At 36.7% G+C, this 18,995-nt stretch overlaps 1 protein-coding gene across 3 annotated transcripts in view; it reads right to left on the bottom strand.

Annotated features, from left to right (window-relative positions):
• Nucleotides 1-18,792, bottom strand: part of AGL (amylo-alpha-1, 6-glucosidase, 4-alpha-glucanotransferase) — a 35,310-nt gene extending 16,518 nt beyond the window's left edge. Inside the window, exons 1-17 of one of the 3 annotated variants that reach the window (XM_052665543.1) lie at nucleotides 18,674-18,792; nucleotides 18,435-18,569; nucleotides 15,975-16,185; nucleotides 14,961-15,127; nucleotides 14,304-14,507; nucleotides 9,527-9,708; nucleotides 9,170-9,281; nucleotides 8,603-8,723; nucleotides 8,353-8,455; nucleotides 8,164-8,261; nucleotides 7,482-7,621; nucleotides 4,216-4,403; nucleotides 3,107-3,230; nucleotides 1,904-2,067; nucleotides 1,286-1,387; nucleotides 834-986; nucleotides 605-755 (exon numbers count right to left, since the gene is read on the bottom strand). In XM_052665543.1, the coding sequence (XP_052521503.1) occupies nucleotides 605-755; nucleotides 834-986; nucleotides 1,286-1,387; nucleotides 1,904-2,067; nucleotides 3,107-3,230; nucleotides 4,216-4,403; nucleotides 7,482-7,621; nucleotides 8,164-8,261; nucleotides 8,353-8,455; nucleotides 8,603-8,723; nucleotides 9,170-9,281; nucleotides 9,527-9,708; nucleotides 14,304-14,507; nucleotides 14,961-15,127; nucleotides 15,975-16,185; nucleotides 18,435-18,516 (2,302 nt within the window). In that variant the 5' untranslated portion in view covers nucleotides 18,517-18,569; nucleotides 18,674-18,792. Of the gene's footprint in view, nucleotides 1-604; nucleotides 756-833; nucleotides 987-1,285; nucleotides 1,388-1,903; nucleotides 2,068-2,629; nucleotides 2,754-3,106; nucleotides 3,231-4,215; nucleotides 4,404-7,481; nucleotides 7,622-8,163; nucleotides 8,262-8,352; nucleotides 8,456-8,602; nucleotides 8,724-9,169; nucleotides 9,282-9,526; nucleotides 9,709-14,303; nucleotides 14,508-14,960; nucleotides 15,128-15,974; nucleotides 16,186-18,434; nucleotides 18,640-18,673 lie in introns of those variants that run through there. The other 2 variants (XM_052665544.1, XM_052665545.1) reach the window with 2 other exon arrangements.
• Nucleotides 18,793-18,995: the final 203 nt, after the last annotated feature.

Raw genomic sequence — 18,995 nt, 5'->3', positions numbered from 1 at the left:
TAAAAAAATCAAGAACTAAAAAACTAAATATGTAAAATGCAAGCCTCTATGGTACAACAAAAGACTAACTAACAAAACACATGGGAAGTGCTATAAATAACCCATAAAGCATTCATTACACACTCATCAACTATCTTATTTTAAAATTGCATTTCTTTTCATTCTATAATAAAATAAACCATTAAATCAATTATCAAATGGTGAACTAGAACTTGTTATTTTTATTGTTGTTTTTTAAAGCATTCCAAGCTACAGATATGGATGGTGAATTTTCAAAGAGTAACAACTTACATTTACGAACAGTAATCCCTTCCAGCACCCTGTACAACTAATCAACTTCCTCTTTTCTTACCATTTCATAAACACAGATACACGGGGAAGTTACAGCAGAAAGTTGTATGAAAATATGAAAACCTTTGAAAATCCCAAGCAAGTTTGTTGTTATTTCTTTAACCACCTTTGGTGCACACAGATTAGTACCACAAAAGTAGTGTTATATACTGAAAATTGTCACATTAAGTTTGTGTGTTAAAAAAAGAATAGGAATACCTTGAATTAATACACACACACATACACATTATTGCTCACAAAGAAATCTGATTACCTGGGATACACATTTCAGGTACTTCTTTACTGTAGAAGGAAGTCTTTGGATCCCTGAAAGCAGTTCTGCTTACAGCCACAACAGACTGGTGGGTGTTAGGGCAATGTCGTGTCACTGCCACTATATCTTCATCAACTTGATCTACATACACCTAGAAAAGGCATATCATTACAAACAGGCTCATTCAAAATATAAATATAGAAAATCAAATTGTTACCCCGTGACTTGCCTGATTGAAGCCTTTAGTTCCCAGCTCCTGATGCAGTCTGTTCATGGCTAGCCTTCCAGCTAGAATTCCTGTCTGGAAATTAACTTCACCAGAATTCAGGTGTGCTTGTGGATTCCAGGTTGAATAAAACCTCTCTTCAGATACTACGGAAATCTGTAGGGAAATTAACTTTTTGCAAATATCAACTACACTTAAAAACAAACAAATGGCGATTCCAATTATGTAATCAAGTCTAATTTCATATGAAATTAGACAACCCAAGGAATGCTAACTAGTTAACTGCTTGGAATTTAAAACCAAAATAAAAACATGCTAAAAACAAACAAACAAACCCATGAAAAACAAAAACCAAAAGCTCACAAACCGATACCAGAAACAACTCAGTGTTAAAATACTTAGAATCAAATATATGTTTTTAAAAGTAATTTAGAAGTTAAGCTGTAAACACAGACCTGGTGTGGTACTAGTTCATCATAACCTTTGGTGCTTCCTGTAGCACAACACGCCATGGAAACAATCATTGCACTTGGAAGTGCATCATACACAGATCGGTGCTAGGATTAAAAAAATAAAATAAAATCACATACAAAACAAGTAAAATATATAATTCATCCCTCCTGATTCAGCAAATAGAAGATAAACTCAGTTTAATAGAGGAACTAATTACTTACCACGTGCTTATAATTTTCTCAATAATAGATTTATTGATGACTTACTGCAAATGCACTAGCAAAAGCAACCTAAGAACAATCCTCAAGTATAAGCATTTCAGTTCACACCATTCTCTCTCTCATCCTCTCCTGGAAAACAGGAGTGTAGGAGAACAGATGAACTATCATACAAAACCAATTAGCAGCTGGAATGAAAGAACCAAAACAGCTCACTGAATAGTCAGTAGGACTTTTGTTTTTCACGTTTTCAAGTTTTCACCTCCAGTGAATCAGTTTTCTAAATATTGCTGAGAAGGGGAAAAAAAGTAAGCATGCAGACTGCAACAAGCCTTCCCATCATTCAGAAACATCAATTTAGAAAAGAATAAACAAACTCTGGTTTCCAATTTACATGCTTACCTGAATTGGACACTCATTGTCATGTGTAATATCCATGAAGAGCGCATGCGCTATTCCTGGCACCAAAGGCCGCAAACGTGGCTGAACAAAAGAGCCAACAGGCTCACCTCCAAAACGATAAACCAGCCTTCCCTCTTCGTGGCTATTATAAGCTGTCATGGCCTCTATAGAACAAAATAGATAAGTGTTTGCATAAGAGTTGCTACCATACAGCACAGCAGGCACAGATGTTAAATGCAGAATTTTACATTCTTTATTTTGGTGCGTTCAAATATCACATTAAAACTTTTTTCTCCAATATGGATACACAGACTTGAAGTACTCTGTTTACTATAGTGCATAAAAGTAGGAGAGGGACAAAAGAGCTATTTTTCCCTCTCTGGTTTCCCCAGAGGATTTAGGAAACTCATGCAGCAAAAGTCAGATCTGATGCAGCACTTGCATAGCGGAGCTGTGCTACAGTTTCTTTTCTCCCTCACTGTAACAGAAGTGAAATATTTAACATCCAGTTAATACTGTAATGTTTGTTGCTTTTTTTTTTGTTTGTTTGTTTGTTTGTTTTGTTTTGTTTTCTGAGAATCAAATACATTACATTGAATATGAAATTAGAAGCATGTAATCCAGAAAGAATCTTTTCTTCAATGAAAATCCCAATCCCATTCTCTATAATCTCCAGCTGGAAAGTTCACACTAATTTCTTGCATTGCACATGCACAGCAAGCCTACCTCTTATTAAGGAGGTAATGCCCAGACTATTCACAAAGACATTGTCCAACTCCTCATTTCCTGTGAACAGTTCAGCCACTACAAACAAATCAGCTCGCAACTTTCTAGCTGTGTCCAGCATGTACTGCAAAAAGCACAGCCAAAAAAGCCACAGAAAGAGGAAAGGTAGACATAAAAGAGGACAAATTTCAAAGCTAGGCAGGGATTGAAATAGGAAAATGCCATGCAGCAAGGATAAATAGAAAGCCAAAATTAAGTAATTTAAATAACAGTTGAGGATGACACAAACATAAGCAAAAAATAAGGTTTAAGATTCAACAGAGGAGGAATTAAGTACAACATGAAGAAGAGAAGATAATTGCATAAGCAAAGAACATAAACACGTAAGAGAAAAAAAAGCATATCAATGTTAGTTTCACATTAAAATCTCCAAACCATACATAACAATCCTCTACAACTTTCAACTGCTTATTGTACCTCTAATCAGGCTGGTAATTCCCAGGCGGTTGACAAAAACATTGTCAATGTACTCACTGCCCGTGAAGAGTTCAGCTATCACATAAAGATTAGGTCTGACTGATCTGGCTGTAGCTAGCATCTCCTATAGATCATAATACATTTTTAATGGAAGTCATCCATTGTCAGCTACGTACAGGCAATCATCAGTGTGAATGTTAACCAATATAAATGTGTTTTTCATGCATGCGATTCATGAAAACAGTCATAACAGGTAGCATTCATAAAATTGTTTTTACTCTGTGGAAATTTACATATTATTTAAATAATTCTAGAAAATATCCTGAAGATTTTAAGCCAATTACAACTTTGTTTTTAAATAAATGGTGCAAATGCAAGATGGAAAAGATCTAGTAAGCCTTCAAAAATTACTACTCCAAAAATAGTAACAAGTGTACAAATGGTGCAAGTGTTTAAAAAGCTGCATTTTAGAATCACAACTTCCGTGCACACACATCAGCTAGTTTGAGTTCTTCACAGATCTAGGTAAGCTCTGTGCCAAAGCTAAGACATGGCACAGCAAAGTACACAACTCAAACCTGTGTAAAACTACTTTACTAGTTAAGTACAATTTCTGGCTGTAGTCAGCTCCATAGGGAGCAAGCACTAAATCTAAGCAATAAGCCTGAGTAAACTTTCTGCTGATGTTTTTGCCAACGTTTGAATTATGAAATGTAGAAACCTTCTGGTCTAATTCGGCAACAGTGAAACATACATGGCAAATAAACACTAATAATGTTTACCAAGTCTTAGAAATGACCAGGGCTAGAACTGACATACTAGATACTAGCAGTGATTGCATTTCAGTCTGCAGCTGCGTGAGAAGTTTCCCATACCCATCACTGCCTTTGGTGTTTCAGCTGAAATAGAGAATGAAAACATACAATAGCTACACCATTTTGCTAACTGTTCAGAGTAACTAGAATTATATCTAAATATTGCCAGTCAAAAACATTGTCTACACTGAGGAAGCTTTATTCACACAAACCCTGTAGATCTTGTATAAGCAGAGGACAACTTATTTCCCATTCAGAAGCTGCTTTACCGTCAGTGTGCTTAGTTTCACGTACCTCAGCTACATGAATAGGTGTTGAGTGACAGTTGTCAAGACGAACACCATGGAAATATTTGGCAGTGATTTCAGTGTATTTTTTCATATGTGCCCAGAGGTACGGGCAGTCTTCAGGTTTGTTACCATACCGCAGTTTCACACTGTCTCCCCAGCAAATAAGCTCTCTTCTCAAGTACACATTTGAACCTGAAAGGAAAATAAATGCACTGTAGTATACATATTGGATCGAATGTGTACCAAAAGATGTGGCATTTTGTCTTCTACTGCTTAAGAGTAGGAGGATGCTGTGATTATGAGTAAAAATTCTAACAACAACCACATTAACTCAGAATCTATATACCTTCTACCATTGTATAATTTCAGACCACTCCAATGGAATAATTGAATCCAGTAGTAATACTGAAATTCTCAAGACTGACACTAAATTACATTTATTTCTTTAAATATGGCAGTTGTACTCGAGAAAAAGAGCAATGAAGGTGGCGAATTCAACAGCATAATACTTCATTTCCAGAAACTTTACAAAGTTAGTCATTCATAATACAGCATACGTATGAACAGAATGACTGTTCTGGATGTCTGTGCTGGTCAAACTCTAAAAAGCACTTCACTTGTCATAAATAAACTGCCACAGCCACAGTTCAGAATATAATCTTTTGCTAACAGCAGATTGCAATGTCATAAGCCAAATTTCTTAAGTACTCAGGTGGATAGGTAACTTAAATGGACAAGGTCTCTAAAATATTTATCCTCCACAGAGCCTAGTTTTAACTTCTTTTTGATGTAATCTACTAAAAGAAAAATAACCAACACTGTATAAATTGGAGTTCAAGTGTATATAGAATAAACCTCAATTTATGCCAGAGTTTTAATTGTGGCAAAGACTTAAACAGTCTTATCTAAAAAAGTGACATCTCCCATATGACACAGGTATTTGACATGGCAGTATCGAGATATTTTTTCAGTGTTATTTGCAACAAGTAATATCTGAGCACAATAAAATGGAGTTTTCAATAATTAAAGTGCAGCAGGAGAAATACTGTTGTCTTTGAGCCATCAGTCTTCTGAAAGTCTGTTTATATTCACTGTATCAAAGCCCAATCAAAGCATGAATAAGCTCAGCATTATTCTGGATAGCTAAGACAGAGCTGCTGCATCGCTCTCAGCTATTTCCAGTTCAGCTATACTGATATTACTTTAGTGGTTGAACGTTGGATTAGATAGGAAACTTATTCATCCAAAAAGCAATCCTGCCTTAGCAAAGAGATCATCATTGAGTCAGACTAATTCCATAAGGCTCATGTCATGGGCATATACAATGACAGATACATAATAAGAACAAGCAGCTACCAGGAAGAAAGCAGGGATTTTAAGATGCTTCTGCTACCAAAAATGTTAATTTAGGCACAGTCTACACTACAATATCACAGTCTTGACGTAGAAACTTAAACAGAAAAAAACAATTTTCTTTGGATGTACACTAAGCTTGTTTAAGTTACAAAACTAGCTGTGTTTCAATTGCTGTACTCATGCCCTTATGTATCATCTCCTTACACTGCTTTATGGTACACACTATTCCTACTGAGACTAAATGTGGGACACAAGTATATGAAATACAAAAAGCCATAGATCAATTCAGAGACAACACAACAACAAATTACTAAAAACAGTGGCCAAAAGAAAAAAAATTGCCCAGGATTACCCAGAAAAGGCAACAGAAAAACACATATAAAACACTTATCATCTTTACTGATGTGTAAAGGAAAAAACTAATAGAAGGCAGTGAAATGGCTACAGATTATATTGCAAACAAAGTTCCACTGGCACATTTCATTGTGGATTATCAAATGGATTATCTTCTAAAGCAGACACAGCAAAATCTGCCTTTTTTGAAATTTAATTAAACTGGCCATTATTTGATTCAGTTTACAAATAGCATTGCTATCCCCGAAGAAGTAAGTATGCATTTTCCTGAATGGTAAATAAATACCCTGTGATACCTTTACAAGTAATGCACATACTTAGGTGGATTAATTTTCTTGACAATGCCTGCATAAACAGGTATTACGAACCACACACTGAAGGTGCCCCTAATGCAGAGCTGACAAATACCTAGAATGAACTTAAGTCAGGGACAGAAAGAACACTGTTAGCTTTTAACACCAACATCAATATTTTCAGTTCAATCACTAGCAATCCTTCACTTTGTGAGCTTAAGGATGGTCCTGTCTGTTCTGATGCAGAATATGGGCTACAAAGAATAGAAAATAAATGGATCAACACAGTCTCTGCAGAGAAAGACTGTTCTGTCATCAATAGAAACTGAAGTTTGACATAAAGTACTACCTAATCTCATTCTCCTCCCAGTAAATACTGGATTTTTTTTTTTTAAGACATCTTTATTAAAAAAATATAATCGCTAAATGTCTAACTTCATAATAGTTAAGTGTTATTTTCAACAACCTCACCCTCCTACTGCCCTAAAACCAACCCAACAAAAATACTCACCAGTATTCTTCATTCATTTTTTTAAATGTAATTGAGGGTTTTGAAGAAATTATCTGTGAGCTAGTATTTCAGAAATTAACTATACAGCCTTTCCCTTAGATTATAACTACCAGCAATTTTGCAATGACATACCAATGTTTTTTTTCAGTGTGGTTCTACTTACAGTTATGCCGGCAGACTTCACAATATACCAGTCACACAGGGAGCAAAGGTGACCTGTTCCTTTGCCACTGATGCTAAGATGGGAGGAATGAGTCCCTCTCCGCCATCCATCCCAACATCATCTCAATTGCTCACCTCTCAACTGCCTGACTGGTGCACAATGGATATTTCAAAAAGTGTTTTTGCTCACTAATGCAACGTACTAATATTCATGATTCCATCACGTTACTTTTCTACTGCCTCATGGAAGTGCCAACAAGTAGCAGTGTTGGAAAAGAGCACAAGGTAATCAGCAACAGAAATAGGGGAGGAAAGATGTCCTTATTTCAGTGGCAGAAAGCTGCTAATTTCTGTCTCAAATCTTGTGAAATGGTATCTCAAATCTATTTTCATAGTTACTCTTCAACATGCTGAATAGAAATAGAAGTGCTATAATTAAGAGTATCTGCCTGCCATTTGGCTTGTTGTAACTTTATAGGAATATTTGTGGAAAAAAGTAGACTAAATAAAGTAGACTAAGCATTTAGCCTATTTGTTATGCTTTAGCTAGAATATTAAAAGGTTAACAAGACTATTCAAATTTATTTTACAAACCTGGTTCTGCAAAGTTTCTAAGAGGATCATCACCCATAACCCATCCGTTATGGGCCATGAAATAACAAGCTTTATCTGGCTGATGCATCATACTTTGTTCTTCCTCCACAGTCAGGTCTTTGAATGGATAAGTAAAATACCTATGGAATTGACAGGCAATTTAAAAAAAATGCGTTAACTGAAATCCACTGTCTTAAAAAATTAAAATATCTGCTATGAACTGACGTGAAGACAAAAAATACAACTAGCTGTTGTTAGAAAAGTCACTATTATTTATTGGGGGTTTTTTTTTGTTTTTGTTTTGAAGGACAAAGGATGGAGGCAGTCACTATCTTGGTGTGAAGTGATAGGGTAAGATTAAAGTCACAGCCCTTCAGATACATTAGTGGCACTAAGTGCATCAGACTTCAACCTTTCTAGTTCCACTCCTTTTCCACCTAGAAGAGCAATTGGCACTACATAAGGTTCTAGTGCGCTCTGAGCACATTTAACACCCTCCAACGTCACATTTGTTTTTAAATCTTTTTTCTTTAAAATGTAGCCAGTTTATTGATGAAGTAACACTTGTCTATAGGAGAGAAAAGACATAATTGTATTTACAAATGTTTACTGTTAGTGAACTTTACATTCACATTCCCTGAATAGATTCTAATAGCTTTTTAGCAACAAAAAAAAATAATACCTGGTAACTAAAGGATATTTTCTACTAATAGGGCCTAGTTTAGGTCCATGACCAGCCAGACGTTCATATACCACCGTTCCTGCAAGACAGTTGACAGCCTAGAAATAATTAGATTATGCATTATTAGAATGCCTAAATTTATTTGCAATGCAAAACAACTCAGCATTTAAAACACAGAAGCTGTAAAACCTGCTCTTGATGATGATGAATCTGCCTGTATTGCTCAGCATTCAGTTCCTCAATTCTCTTGCGAAACCAGTTACAACATTCTTCTATTGCACCTGGTCCGTTGCTTAGCAGAAAGAAAGAGCAGAGAGCAATTAGAATAATTTAGTTTTAAAACAAGTAACTGAAATGAAGCAAGATGTTTATCTCTGATTTTTTTTTTTTTAATTTAACTTTACAAGTAAATTTTAACTTGTGGTTAACAATAGAATACCTGTGTGGTATGAACGTTGCCAGTGCTATGTTCATATCTACAGTACAACCAAATCTTCTGTAATCAGGGTCTTGAACTATTTGAAGATGTTGATTCGGATCAGACTTAGTGCCTATTTTGCCTGAGGACAAAAAGAAAACAGTATCAATAAAATAGAAATTACATATAGAACACAGAGAACTTACACTGTTCAAGCACAAGCAGTATATGGGTAGACAAAAAACTTTGAAGGAATAAGGAGAAGAATATTTAAGGTATGACAGAGTTGGCTACTCAAAAATATTTGTGCTCAGTTACAATATTGGATTCTGATGAAAACAGTAATTTATATATTTTTTAATTCTCTTTTCTACTGAAACTGCTTCCCAGACTACTAAGCATAGTCTTCAAAGACTTTACCAGGACTCAAAAAATTCTCATATGTTTAGATCAGCATGGTAGATTTTTCACATAACAATAAGCAGGATTATTTGGTTTTCCAGCTTGGGCCTTTTAGAGTTTACCCATAAATTTTCTTGAAATTTAAATAAAGAATCTGCCTGCTCCAGCAACACACTCTTCCTTTACCTTTAGTTAGAAGGGTTCTAAATTGCTGCACAGCTTTATTAACATCCACTTGGAAAAATTCCCACAGTTTAATTTTTGGATATATATCTTCCCAAATGATTTTACGGATACACTGTAAAAATAAAAACTATGTCAGTTGAGGCTAATGATTAATATAACCAAAGAAAAGCTAAATGCTCGTATGAATCAGTCAGAGGGAAAAAAATACAGGAATAAAGATTTGTTTTGTTAAACATACCTGCAAAGTACATTTGCTGTGTGTTTCCACAACAGGATTGTGGATTGCTAATTCAGATTGGTAAATGATTCAGATATTTACAATGTTTAATAGCTTACATTTAATTCTCATTTACTTACATTCAGGTGATGATCATTTTCTATCAAGGGAGGGACTCCTTTATCAATACACCTTCCATCAGCCACCATACAGCTCAGGTGCCACAGAGCTCTGTCTAAGACCCAGGCTGGCTTCAGGTGAGGAGAATTTACAAGGTTGTAGCCACATTCTGGATGCATCCTGAGCCACTCACTGTTAGCAGCTTATTCGACAAAGGGAGGAAGGAAAAAGTACACATGCTGAATACTTAGTTATTTTATGCAGAAATCTTAACAGAAAGCTAAGCTACTGCAGTATGTTTAAATAGCTCACATTTCAGTTCAAGTTTTCCATGCTAATAGACAATAGCATCTTAAGAAGATCTGTGCATCACTGATAGCTATTTGTACCATAACACAGTTGCAGAGATTGCACAGAATCTTTTTGTTATATCAAAATATGTAACAATATCAGCAATTCTAAATCAGTAAGGAAAGAAAAGCCACATTTGTTTTGCTGGAAATAAATCAAATAAAGGATCTGAAACTCCTGTTCTGTATTGAAAGTAAAATTTACACCCCAAACCAAGATTTATAATGGCTTAAGGTGTTACATATGTTTTTATTCTTACCCTTATCTGATGCTACACATGCACAAGCACACAGAGCAAGACATAGGAACATACACATCCCTCCAGAAATAATTAAAGTGTATAAAGATAGACTTGTAAGAATGGATTAGCTTGTGTTACTAATCAAAAGCAGCTTGTGTAAATAAATGAAAGTATAGTGGTGGAAAGGGATGCCAGAGCATCTCACACTGTCTGTACAAGGCAAACTGAACTCTAGTTCAGATCAAACATGAATGTGTCTATTTTCTGATTGTATCCAGTGGCATCCACAAGTACCATTAGGTATGAACTCAAAGTTAAGAAATCTTAACTTGAAACTGAGTGTGAAATTCTGATGTAATTGTATGCATACAATAGGGAGTTAAAGCATACAGAGCAACAGGAACTTTAATTCTTGAAATATGACAAAGAAGAAAAAGGTTTCAATGATTCATTTCTATTTTTAAAACTGTTCTGATCATATAGCTTAACTGAAAAAAATTTCAATGCACTTTTTGAATGAATCTCTGCAACTTAAAAACAACATATGCAAAAAAATAGGTGGTGTGTAACAAAAAGTTGCTGCTCATGTTTTCCGAGACTTTTTAAATCATTCATCATAGAAGACATCTTAATAACACAATAGGTTAGAAAAGCAGATAAAGTATCAAATAGAAGAAATTAAGTAAATATTACATTGAAAACAGAAATAGTAATTAACATGCTCCAAATCGTAGCAGAAAAATTAACAACTAAAAAACCAGTTTGCTTACTTCCAAGTCCAAACAAAAAAAAAATATTCAAAAGTAAAGAAATGAATGTACTTTCGAACTCCGTAGTTTAGAAGAGCTATTCATACACTCTCCTGCATTACATTTCAAGACCATTAAGAAGATGGCAAAACTCCATGTTTATAAGGTCAAACTACTTCTGGAAGCTAAGATCTTCTTGGTTTAAAATGTCACGTACAACTAACAGCACTGTACTTAATTTAAAGCTACATAAAGCAGTGATAAATTCATGCTGATAAAAAATATTCTGGGCCAATCAGATCACTTTTTTTTTTTTTTTTTTAAATAAAGTATACGTACAATTTGAAAAGCAAACAAACAAACAAAGTGACCTCACCCTCAAAAGCCCAAACTATCCTAGTCTGCTCTTTCAGCAAGAACCACAGTTTATTACAAAGGACTTTCATGAGTAAATACAAGGAGTTCTAAAAAGGCAGTACAGTCTAAATCTACTATGATCCTACTGGGGGGAAAAAAAAGTCAACAGGCCTTCTACTAATTCTGATGCATAGAGCTACATTTTGTGATAAGAAGAAATGCCATCTGGTTATGCCAAAAAAGGTTTTGATGGAGTATCAGGTAGCATTTCTTTACAGAAAAGTAGTTAGGAATTGGAAGAGTCTGCACAGGGAAGTGATAGAGTTGCCATCCCTGGAGGCATTTAAGAGATGTGTGGATGTGTCTATTAGGGAAATGGCTTAGCAGAGGACTTGGTGGTGATAGTTGGACTTGATATTCTTATGGATCTTTTCCAGCATAAATGATTGTATGATTTATAGCATCAAAAAAAAAAGTCTGCTTCTGGAGAAAAAAATTGCACAAAGCAAAGCTTGTGATTACATTTGTTACAGATAGCAACAATACTCACAAACAAGTACAAAAAAAAATTCAATTGGAAGATGGAGAATTAGAGAAAACAAGTTCTAAAAGTCAATACATCTTTATGTAAAGAGGATTACCCTATTTCATGCTGCTCAAAAGACACATTTATTGTTATATAAACTAAACAGAAACAAGGTCTGGTAGTGATGCTCACAGCCTAGGACTTGTTTTTCCCTTTATGAAGCCAAACAAAGGTGGTGTTTGATGTCACTGGCCAAGGGCTTGGAAGTAAGATTTACAGAAGTGTTAAATTATTGCATTTAGACAACAGTAGCCTCTTTTGAAAGAAAGAAATGTTTTACTTCAGCTCAGAAAAGAATTATCCTTTTTCTATCTCTTGGAAAAAAGTAAATGCAGGTGAATACAATATTCTTATTTCAGGTTGCTTGTTCGAATACACTGAAAGGAAAACGATCAACAGGGCTCATCTAGTCAGTTACCAGGCAAAGGTTATGAGTTTATCTATGACATTCCAACTAACGTGCCAAAAGTGCATTCATCTACATCACACATATGGTCAGGCCATGGTTGCTGCTTTCAATAGAAAATAACAGAGACATTAACATAAAAAACTGGTTCCCACCACTCTCTATTATACAAACATTCTATACCTCTTCCCAGTGGAAGAAAAAACACAGACATTTAAGCTTAACCACTTCATAATGAAACTCAGTTGGCTGACTGTACAGTAGGAACAGTGGGGAAGCACTGACATTTTATACAGCAGTCTTAGCTAGAAAGAAGAAACTACCACAGGTACTGACTGCTGTAAGGTGACAGCTCATGAGCTGTGTTACAGCTTGAGAGGATTTGTCATGAGACAACTCTGTGCTTTAGGCCTTTAATGCAGCCATACTGTGGAATTAATAACTGATGTGTAGTATTCACAATCCACTCAAAATAACTGACTATACATTTTATGTCCCTCACGTCCAAATAAATGTGAAACATTTTATAGTTAAATTATAAAAAAAAGCAAAGTCAAATTTCCTTCTGATCAAGTTGTAGATAAAGAGCATCCTAAGTACTTATTTTTGCATTTCAGAAGCACCTAAAATATCTACCTCCACCTGCATGTGCAAAACTACAGCTTTAGCAGTCAGCGATCATTTACACACGTTTCTGCTCATGCTAAATCTGGCACTTGACTAAGCTGGTAGTCAGCTGCAAATCAAGAGGTTCTGATAGTTAACAACCAAAAGGGGAAAAAAAAATATTCAATTCTCATTGTGAGTTCAGAAGCTTGAAGCTAAATATAGTTTGATTAATAACTTAAGACAGAATCTTGGTCATTTCAAGACATCCATGCACCACAGTATAATTTTAAAAATAGTTTACTCATCCATCCCATCAGTGAAAAATAATACGGACTCTGCTTGAAAACTAACAAAAGTCCTTCTGCTAATGTAACCAAGTAACAATGTGACTGCTTTCAAGTATATACTGAAGTTCAATAATTAGCTTTGACTTAAATATTTCTGTCCACAAAAACATTTATTTTCCTTGGTAGCACACAAATGCACAGGATCTCAAGCACGTGTGAGACAAACTAAATTCTTTGTTAGTTGTTAAAGTGAAAGAAACTTTTTTTTTCCTGATGAGAATGTCAAAAACCAGATTCCCTTCAGACATAGGGTTAATCACACTCAGAGTAGCATTTCAACAAACAGACAGGGCAAACAACAGGGCCCGTTTTACATTGCTGACTGATTGGCTAAGAATGTTTAGCAACAGTCAATACCTAAGAACTAAAGCAAATAAAAGCTTGTAATTCACAGAAATCTATGATTCAGGGTTTTGTTTTTTTAAAAATCAGAGGACAGCGACATGAATGTTAACAGAAACTTGTTGCTCTCTCATGTCACAAGAATACTAATCAGCGCAGTCCTCAAGAGTGTAAGATGAAAAGTGCATTTTAAACATAATAAAAATTCTTGTAATCCAAATAACTAAACTTACAGATAACGAAATACTATGACTGACTTCTCAAGTTTGAGAACAATCTCGCTGTCCCTCTCTGCAGGGCAGACAATGTTAGCTACGAACAGCATTTAGATGCAAGACTTCAGTACACCAGCACATTTATGCTTAAAAAACAAAACAACAAAACTACTTCACCACCAACACACAGCCGTAACATTTCCTCCACTGCTTAATCCTAGTCCCTTGTCTCTATTCTGATTGTTTTCCGTGCATTTGAAACAATTAGAGCAGTAAAAAAAAATAAAAAATAAAAAAATAGCAGCAGTAATAATTCTGTTATCAAGAAAGTAGTCAGTTTAAGCTTGTTACATTCATTTTATAGGCTAAAAGCTGCACAGCACAGATCATAAGCGTGGTATGAAAAATACAGACACGCACAGTTCTTTAATTCCATCTAAGAAAGGCTCTATTCAACTCAAGTAGCAATACAAAATACTCTTGCATCTGTTATGGAGACTATGTAATATCAGTGATTTTTTGAGGGGGAAAAGTTAAAAGAAATAATGAAATAAAATTACAGGACAAACTTGGTTATTCACACAGAAATCATACCAGTATGATTGTAGACTACATCTGTGATGCAAAGCATATTCCATTCATTTTTCATTTTTTCCACAAGAGCTCCTATATCATTCCACGTGCATTTTTTGTTATGGCTTGAAAATTCAGGATTAACTTCTAACTGATCAGCCAGTGAATAGCATGATCTAGACAGTCCAAGCTTCTGCAATGGTGTAAAATGGATCATGTTGTAACCTATGAAATAAGAAACCATTGATATCACAAGAAAAATCAAATTTCAATATAAGAAGTTAACAGACAGATGCATAATAAGTTACAGTTATAGCATATACATAAGCCTAGCATTTGAAATAGCCAGTATAAATTAAATCTGAATCTTTACTTTAAAATTCTAAATAGTAGTTAAAAAAAATTATCCTCTAATTTCTACAAACTTCATATCTATCTGAAATCAATAGAATACAATAAAAGTATTAGGAAATCCTGATTTTTTGCACTGCTGCAAATACTTAAATTTGATTACTTAAATCTACTGACTTAATCTGTTAATTAAAATTAAATTTGGGGGAAGATATTTGATCTACAAACTAAAGGACTAATTAACTGTGAACTCAGTTTAACTTTGTTTTCTTGTCACAAGATTAATTAAAAAAAAAGTGTATCTTTTGATATCTATATTGGCATTACCTGTTTCTTTTGCAACTTTAAGCCTATTTTCCCATTCATGGAATGGTCCCAGACACTTAGCGAGGAATGTCTGGAGTGTAACACAGTCCAAAGGCAACACATGGTTATCGGCTCCAACACGCAGAATAGGATCCACAACTATGTAACCTCCACCACTTTTCTCATTTCTAGGAGAAATAATTTTCATTGGTATGATAAACACACATTGCACCAGTCAGTTTCAGAAACAAAATCCAACAAGCACAACTATTTCAAATGCACAGTAACAGAGTGGCTCGGGAGAAAGGATTGCAAGTGGAGTAAGCAGAAACACTGGAGAGAGGTTGATCTCCCAGGCAGCATCTCTCTATGGGGCTTACAACAGCTGCTAATAAGAACACCATTAGCACACAGTTTTAAACTCTATGCAAGTAAGATAACTTTGTTACCTGGGGAGACAGAATACTGCTTCTTCTTTTAGAATATGGATGGAAACAAAGAAAACAGGACTGCCTATCTTTTATATAAAGACCTCCATTTGGAGCATTATCCTGGGAAAGAGATCTGAGCTAAATGTCCTTTTAAGCCAGAGGGAATCTAACCACCAGCTATCTTACAGGAGCTCAGAGTACTAGGCCATTACAGTTACCCTCCTCTGTTGAAACAAAGAAGAAAGTAAATAACGTGAAGTAAAGAATGACAGAGCCTTTATGCTAGAAAGATAGAGAACAACTTCCTATTAAGTGAAAAAAGTACAAATTAATCACTTATGTTTAAAATCTGATGACTGAAATCTGGTAAAACTGTTCTGCTTTTCCAATATTCACAGCTGCAAATTCTCCAGAACATATTTGTATCAGAAAGTTTTCAACAACCTCAACAGCCATTGCTATTGAGCAGATTCAGATTGATTTCGTTGTTGTTTATTAAAAATGCATAGAAAAAACTATGATTTTATTCTTAATAGCAATTTCTTCAGGTTCAAACAAACCAAAAGAGCAGATTGCATTATGGCTGTAAGCATAGTTCACTTACCCAAGACTAAAATAGTACTGATAGGACCCAGAAATTTGGAGATCTAACTTGCAATATTTGTCAGAGTCATCCTCCTTTCCTGTGGGATTGTGCCATGATAACGTTCTGAACTTGTGGCGATCAAATACTTCTCCAGAAGCTGGATAGTTTGTACACACAGTAACATGCTTGCCTTGAAGAGTTGGGCCCAATCGAAACTGGAGTTCAAACCCTCAAGAAAAAAAGAAAAATCTCATCAGGAGGACTGGACATTCCTACTCTCTAATAACAAACTCTACTTCGGTTTTATGTTAAGAAGACAATGCACTAGCCTATCTGCCAAGACCTTTTGCAGAATGGTATATTTCTACAGCATCTTTTCCTCCTGCTTTCCAAGTTTTTTTCTTTGCACTCTCCATTGAAGTCTTTCCTATTCAATTTGTTCTGCTTTGCTTTATAAAAAGTGTTGGAAATAAAATGCAACAGAAGTCACAGTCATCAGACTACATACAATTTTAGGCAGGCTGTAGCACTGTGGAAAAAGAAAAAACAACAACAAACTAAAACGTAAAATTCAGGTTTACCAAGTCTATATATTAAGTTGATTCATGAAACTATTTGGAAAAAAGGAACAAATCTGAAACCATAATAATTCAATTTCCTTCATTCTCTACTGAGAGAATTCACTGAAGTCTACATTCCTTACGGTTTAACTGCAAGGTGATGGATATCTGCTTGTAATCTACAGGGTACATACCATTAAACAGAGCTCAGCAAGTTTAAGTGAGCTTTGTATACATGCTGCAACTCACGCACACTTCAGGGAGAGCTGTATTTAGAATAAAGATACCCATGATAAAGGCACTACAATTAAGTTCAAAATATTATAATGTTAAAACTTGCTGTAGTCTGTTCAGCTGGCTATGAAGAATATAGTTTAGCTAGCAGGTTTCAGAGTTGGTCTTATTTGAAGGTATGAGAACCTGTTACCATGTACCTAGCTAGTCACAGGGTCCTTTCAAGTGACTGACAGAGGTACAAGTGCTTGCACTCCACTGCTGACTTTTACTGAATTACACACCAGTCATGAAGGTGGCTGTAATAACAGTGGTAGCTACTAGCCCTAATGGTCTACAAAATTGTAATTTTAAGTAAAAGAAATTTGTGTATTTGTAAAAAGAGAAATCTTTTAAATAATGAATTTAAAAGATTTAACAGTCCTAGAACATGCTATCTTAAATTGGAGCAAAGTAAAACAGACAAACCAACCCAAATAAGCGCTCATCGTATAAAATCCTAGCAGATCTAATATGAGAATTCAATCTCTGAGTAGATGTAAATCAAAGTCTCACCAAGCTTACACCTTCTCTTATTAACAACTACTACACCAAGAACTTCAGGTAAAACCAGTGGTTTTAGGATCAGAATGTCTGATGTCATGTAAAATGAAGCTCATTTTATTGCCAACAAAAACAAATCTTCCATGAAAAAAAATCACTTCTGAAGGCTTAGTGCACTCCCTCTGGTACAGTCCTGACATTTTATTGCAGGGATGACTAAAATTAGAGCACAGGGATATATGGCATCAATATCTAATTTCCTGTAACAGTTATACTGATATGAAGAACGCCGTGCTCAAAATTAGCCATGCCCTCTCAGAGACTGTCACCAGCAGAGGTGTTCTGAATGTTTGATAGGAGTGCATTGCCGAGTCCCTCTGACAGAACTTACACAACTGGGAGGAAGATAATAAGGGTTGGGGCCAGAACTACACTTCTTCCCTAATGACATTTTTAGATTATGTTGTCAGAAAGTTTTAAAACTGATATACTTGAAGGGAGTTCTTATTCCCAAGAGTCAAATCTCCATCCTCTTTACTGAAGTACGTAAACATGAGACTCCAACATAAAGTGAAAATAAGCAAAAGAGTTTCATGAGCAATAACAGTTGCATCATGAGAAAAAAGTTGCTAAATAGACTGGCTTTGACTTTAGAACCTGAATTCGCTGACCAGCGTAATAATACACCAGTTCTAGGAGGGATTGTCTCAGGGAATATGCTTAAGAACACTTTCAAAGAGAAATATCAAGTTCATATTAGCATGCAGCCAGAACACCAATGCAGCACAGGCTCGGGAAATCTGACAGGCAAGATAAGATTTAGGGTCCTGTATTCTCAAGCGTTGCCTAGAGCATTACAAAAGGTAATCTTTACTCTGTTTCAATATTATTGTATTAAAGACGAAGTGTTGCATAACACAGCACAGATTAACACTACAGTTTGATTTACGAGGACGTTTCAGGGTCAGTACAGTCTGTTCGTGCAGGGAGAGCCCCGGTCCCACAGGGGCCGCATAAAAAAACATTAGAAGAGGGAGAAGCGCAAACAGAGCCCTACCACAAACCAGCCCCGGCCTCCCTCCCTTTCTCGCTGCCCGAGGGCGGCGGACAGCCCCCGCCGACCTCCCACAACCCGGCCCACCTTGCTCCAGCCTGAAGAGGGTCTTGTCCAGCTTCTCCATCTCGTTGAGGTGCAGCACCCGCGTCTCCTTATGGCTCGGCATGGCTGCCGGCGGCCGCTCGCGGCAGGCTCAGCGCGGGCGAAAAGCGGCGAGCCCTGCCGGGAGAACACACACAGACACACACAGCCCCGGTCAGCGGGCACACGGCAGGCAAGCGGCCGGCCGCTGGGGAACGCCTCCCGCCTCCGGGCCAGCTTACATCTTCCCTAGCCCCGGGGCGAGAGGAGACAGGGCGCGGGCAGGGAGGAGGAAGGGAGCACCCCGCCCTCCCCCGAACGGCGGCACCCGAGAGCGGTTCCGACCCCGCAGCTGCCGCGGCCGCCCCCGGGAGGGGGAGCCTGGCACCTGTCACTCCTGCCCGCCGGGCCCCTCACGCAGCCCTGCCCGCGCGCCCCGGCGCTTTCCATACTCACGAGCGGCCCGCAGAGGCGCGCGCGCGGCTCCCGGTGAAGGCGGCGGCGGACGGGGTCGGGACAGCACAACCGCTCGCGGTCCGCAGCTCCGGGCCGGGCGGCCGCTCG

Source organism: Tympanuchus pallidicinctus, unplaced genomic scaffold (assembly GCF_026119805.1).
Source record: "Tympanuchus pallidicinctus isolate F22 unplaced genomic scaffold, pur_lepc_1.0 scaffold7, whole genome shotgun sequence".
Taxonomy (NCBI): Eukaryota; Metazoa; Chordata; class Aves; order Galliformes; family Phasianidae; genus Tympanuchus; species Tympanuchus pallidicinctus.
This window is presented reverse-complemented; position numbering and strand designations above follow the sequence as displayed.